At 40.9% G+C, this 4432-nt stretch overlaps 3 protein-coding genes across 3 annotated transcripts in view; 2 read left to right on the top strand and 1 right to left on the bottom strand.

Annotated features, from left to right (window-relative positions):
* The first annotated feature begins 631 nt into the window (after positions 1 to 631).
* LOC105563757 (cytochrome c oxidase subunit 5B, mitochondrial-like) lies at positions 632 to 1754 on the top strand. The gene is made up of 3 exons (XM_012015639.1): positions 632 to 854; positions 1057 to 1127; positions 1481 to 1754. Exons 1-3 carry the CDS (start codon positions 773 to 775, stop codon positions 1685 to 1687), a joined length of 360 nt encoding a protein of 119 aa, XP_011871029.1. The 5' UTR covers positions 632 to 772; the 3' UTR covers positions 1688 to 1754.
* A 280-nt stretch (positions 1755 to 2034) lies between these two features.
* Positions 2035 to 4209, bottom strand: LOC105563756 (RNA polymerase II subunit 5-mediating protein homolog). The gene is made up of 6 exons (XM_012015638.1): positions 3821 to 4209; positions 3464 to 3713; positions 3244 to 3393; positions 3045 to 3180; positions 2296 to 2968; positions 2035 to 2224 (listed from the first exon to the last, which is right to left on the bottom strand). The coding sequence occupies exons 1-6, from the start codon at positions 3911 to 3913 to the stop codon at positions 2105 to 2107; spliced, it is 1422 nt and encodes a 473-aa protein (XP_011871028.1). The 5' UTR covers positions 3914 to 4209; the 3' UTR covers positions 2035 to 2104.
* Positions 4100 to 4432, top strand: part of LOC105563789 (kinesin-like protein KIF20A) — a 3447-nt gene continuing 3114 nt past the window's right edge. Inside the window, exon 1 of the mRNA XM_012015695.1 lies at positions 4100 to 4111. Within this exon, the coding sequence (XP_011871085.1) occupies positions 4100 to 4111 (12 nt within the window). The remainder of the gene's footprint in view (positions 4112 to 4432) is intronic.

The raw sequence follows: 4432 nt of genomic DNA, 5'->3' as shown, positions 1-4432 counted from the left end.
ACTAAGCCCTTTGAACGCAAGTATTTTTTAAGCAGTGATGCCAACCACTGAAACAAAATTCGGTAAGCTATTTACAAGATTATATATGTATATGTACATATTTGCGAAAATGTGTAACTTGTCAATCTGTACACAAAAGCCGCATAATTTGTATATTACACAAATGTTTTCGTGAATTGATAGCTCTAGGAGCAAAGGGTGATTTTTGGTACGCTTGACGGCAATATTTGCTTGATACAAGAATTGTACAACAAACATATACAAAATGAGACCAGCATACCCTAAAGACAACTTATGAGAATGTGTGGTTAATAAAATTGCTGCTTCTCCGTAAAAGTTGCCAATTGGCATATGAAAATTTCTCGGACCGAGTGGAACTTAATTGGAGAATGTCGATATCTTATCGACGAGCCTCCGTATTTTAAACGCTCTGAACGTTCATATTTTTCACACTCTCTCGTCCTGGCACCGAGATGAAAACTTGACGCGACGGAGAGAAAGAGGGAGATTTGTCCCCGAACGAGTGAAAAATAGCGTGACCTGAGCGTATTATTTGATGATTAATTGAGCCAATTGCGCGCGGCACAGAAGAGCCATAAAGATTGGAGAGTATCTAGAGACTCGCATACCCGCGCAATACCGCGGCGCCTTGAGCGCCGCTCGCCTCGGCGCGGCGACGATCTGCGCATCGTTCCGTCTGTGACTAGAGGACCCAACGACTTAACCCAGTCGGGCCGAGACGGCTAGTGCGATATCTTCTGCATTCTGAAAAATGGCATGGTTATGCGCCCGCACCGTGCTCCAAACATGTCGACGGCGGATCTCCTATAGCCTCGCGTGCGCCCAAAAAGAATGTAAATATCATACCCGGAACGACTCGTCGCCGAGCCGTTCCGCACATGTTTCTCGCATTTTCGCGTTTATCCGCATTACGTAATGTTTTTCGTTCGCCCATCGATTTCGACTCTCGGCCTACGGCGGGCGCACTGCGCACGGTAGGGAGAGAGAGAGCAAAATTTCCATCCATTCACGCGTACACTTTTCTTTTCCCGACAGTCGCTGATCCGCTCGATCATGCCACAGGCTTGGAGAAGAGGGAGATGCTCGCCCGTTTAGCCGGTAACGATGTAAGTTGTGTGATCTCCAGGTCGGCCCGCGTGGACGTGTCCCTATGGGTTTGACGTACCGATGTCATATATTTGTTATTAGTGATATAATTATATAAGTGGTGTGACAATTATTATTACCTTGTGATTTGAAATGAAATGCTGTGTGCGGTAATCTCGAAAAGATTAAGCCCTTGATAAGGCCTCAAGTATCAAAGATAAGAAACGAGTATTATAATGAGAAAGTATTTTTATGATAACTTTTTTATAGACTTGTCTATTTTGTTATCTTGCCATATTTCTCGGTGTTGCTGCAACGAGTATTAATAATTGGAAAATAGATGGGTAACGTTTGTTAACTTGTATCCGTTCAGGATCCGTACAATATGACCATAAAGCGGCGAGCAATCAGTACAAAGGAAGATCCCAACATAGTCTATAGCGCATTCGAGAGTCGCATAATGGGATGCGTCTGTGACGAAGACTCACTACACGTCAACTGGATGTGGCTGCACCAAGGTCCTCCGCGCCGTTGCGAGTGCGGCCACTGGTTCAAGCTGGTCGAGAAAGCACCTATATAATATTCCTAAGGATGTGTGAGCTAGTGGATTGTTTTCAACATAGAATTAATGTTACATTAGACAGTAATTATGTCTATCTTCATTTATTACCATGTCCTGCCTCCATCCTATTGAAAAGTTAAATGGCTCATTTATTGTATGGAAATCGCAGAAATAAATATATTGTAAATATTATGTATATTATCCTACATTTCAGTCTTACATTGTTGCAAGTTTATGAGCTCGTGTGTCACTGAAACTAAAGATACATTCGAGGCGTCGTCATGTAGGATGGACTAAAATTTTTGTAAATTTAATAAAAAAAAAAAGAAGTTCAATTCCCTATCTCAACCGTAATTGGATTAAAAGTGTGACGTTGGAAAATATTTATTTGGGTACATATTGCGAAAATAACTTCTTTAAGTATATATTTACAAGTCACTTTCTTCTTGCAGCTCGTTCAAGTTTGAATCTACTCGCAATTCTTTTCTCGTCTTTCTTTATCGAAACATCATTTGCTGGCGATATATTCCTTTCTTGAACTTTTTCTTTGATTATCTGCAAAATACGTTTATCAGTATATACAGTCTATGTAATAACAGTACTATTTAATGATTACTTTTACTCACAGAACTAAATACAGGATATTCAACATCTTCATCTTCCGTTTCCGTACTACTGTCCTCGTTCAAAGGTGGAGCGACTTGATTGTAAATCGTATCATTTGGAGATCTTTTCAAAATAGACTTGGGAGTATTAAACAGTTTATAAATATCTACAGGGCTTTGTATTTCTGCATTATTTGGCTCTAGTATATCTGGAATATGGGATGAATGTGAAAATTCAATCCTAATGATGTCATCTTCATCTTCAGAGTCTTCGTGTGCGTCATCTACGTTCGAAGCGGAACAAGCTTCTTCTGCGTTGCCTTCGTATTCTACGACACATGGTTCAGCGAATGATATCCTTCTTTCGCTCTTCCCATTAGTCTCTTTAGACACTTCCCTAGGTTCAGGTGAACAACTCTCCCTTAATGTATCTTGAATCGAATTTGAAGAATCATGGGATTCCTCATTCCTCGTAGTATTTGTATCCGGAATTTCATCTTGAGCCGCGCCAGAACTGATATTCGACGCGCCACTTGTAATTCTGCCCATTTGGATGTCTTTCAGCTTTTTTAATTCCTCCTGAATTAACTCTGTTGTGACTTGATCGGAATCTGACGTATCCTCCTCTGATTCGTCGTAAACTTCGCCCTCTTCCAAATCATCGCCGTAAAATTCTTTCTGTTCAGCTTCCAATCTGCGCAATCATAGAATGGTAGACACATTGCAACTGCCATTGAAAGTAAATTTCAATTGCAAGACAAAATTGTAACCTGTTAATTTCATCTTCCAACTCTTCTTGTATTTCTAATTCATCAAGTCTCTTGAGAAGGTCTTCCTCGGTACTAATGTCAGTCTTTTCTCTCGCCAGCTTCTGATGATACGCCTTCTCGTGCTGCCTATGTTGTGCTGCAAAGAACAACATTACAGTATCCAGCATAATGTAAGTAAAAACGTAAATTTTCCTTGTACCTCTCCACTCATCAAGCTTATTCTCAGTCCAGTGTTCCACTATGTCTTTTGTGTCCTTCTCTCCAAAGGCACCGTGTTCCAGTGGCAGATATTGTCTCATCTCATACAAGTTCCTCTCAGTTTCTAAGCCCTTCAGCATCTCGTCCGCCCCTGTCAATAAAACACATAACAAGTAGTATCTCGTTTAAATCGTTGTCAAGAATACACATGAGATTATTACATGCTATTCTCCTGTTGCACAACGCGATCGCTTGAGATGCGCTGTATTTGGCAAAATAGCCGTCCCCCAAAGAAGCCAAGATTTCGTTGGTATGAGTTAATTTCCCTTTCATAAACGCTCGCTTGCCGATGGGCACCAAACAATTCTCGGAAAGAGATAATGGATACACTTCAAGTCCCTCTATCACCTTCTTGTGCCTGTTCATGTATTCGGTTATGGTCTTGGTTCGCTCCTCATTTTCCTCAAGTTTCTGTAACATATTTATATCGTCATTCGATTCTCTGAATGTAACAAGTATAAATATAAAGGAGGAACTGTACATGAGATCTGATTGAAAAATATTTCATAATTTTATACCTGTGTAAATACTTTATTAAGCAGTATCTGCGTGTAAGTTTTTATTAATTCAGGCTCCATCGATACCGCATCGTTAGCTACACCTCTATCCATATTTTATCTATGTCACGTTCAAGAAAAATTAAATATAAGATGCAAGCCAGATGCATACGCAATGCACTCAAACAACCTCTCTTGCATCCATCTCGTCACTGGTTACATAGCTTCGTATTAGAACCTTACCTAACCTAGGCCACAGTATAACCACCATAGAGCTATTACAGATAGAGGGAAGTAGGTATGGGACAACGTGTAAGCGCATGCGATAGTGGGATAAAAAGAGAACGTTGCAATAGAGGCCGGTGTGTCACTGTCTAACAGTCACGCGCATGCGCGTAACGTGTGCGCTTGAGGCAGAGTGTGTCTCTTTCTTTCTTATAAAAGCATGTGGAAAAAGAAAGATACACTCTGAACTAGTGCAGTTAGGCGCACGCAGTACCTAATACGCATGCGCTATGAGACAATGACACACCGGCCTCTATTGCAGCGTTCCCTTTCTACAGCTATATCGCTTCCTTCGTTGACTCCCTCCCTCTATCTGTAATAGCTCTATGATAACCACAGTATAACCAT

The sequence above is a fragment of the Vollenhovia emeryi genome, unplaced genomic scaffold, assembly GCF_000949405.1.
Source record: "Vollenhovia emeryi isolate VEMERY1.0 unplaced genomic scaffold, V.emery_V1.0 DF939172.1, whole genome shotgun sequence".
NCBI lineage: Eukaryota > Metazoa > Arthropoda > Insecta > Hymenoptera > Formicidae > Vollenhovia > Vollenhovia emeryi.
This window is presented reverse-complemented; position numbering and strand designations above follow the sequence as displayed.

Excerpts from the sequence above, each read along its gene's own strand:
- LOC105563757 (XM_012015639.1), top strand. The coding sequence starts at position 773 with ATGGCATGGTTATGCGCCCGCACCGTGCTCCAAACATGTCGACGGCGG. Across the intron at positions 855-1,056 it reads CGCGTGCGCCCAAAAAGAAT|TCGCTGATCCGCTCGATCAT; the intron begins GTAAATATCATA and ends TTTTCCCGACAG. Across the intron at positions 1,128-1,480 it reads CCCGTTTAGCCGGTAACGAT|GATCCGTACAATATGACCAT; the intron begins GTAAGTTGTGTG and ends GTATCCGTTCAG.
- LOC105563756 (XM_012015638.1), bottom strand. The coding sequence starts at position 3,913 with ATGGATAGAGGTGTAGCTAACGATGCGGTATCGATGGAGCCTGAATTA. Across the intron at positions 2,969-3,044 it reads TTGGAAGATGAAATTAACAG|ATTGGAAGCTGAACAGAAAG; the intron begins GTTACAATTTTG and ends ATGATTGCGCAG. Across the intron at positions 2,225-2,295 it reads AATATCCTGTATTTAGTTCT|ATAATCAAAGAAAAAGTTCA; the intron begins GTGAGTAAAAGT and ends CGTATTTTGCAG.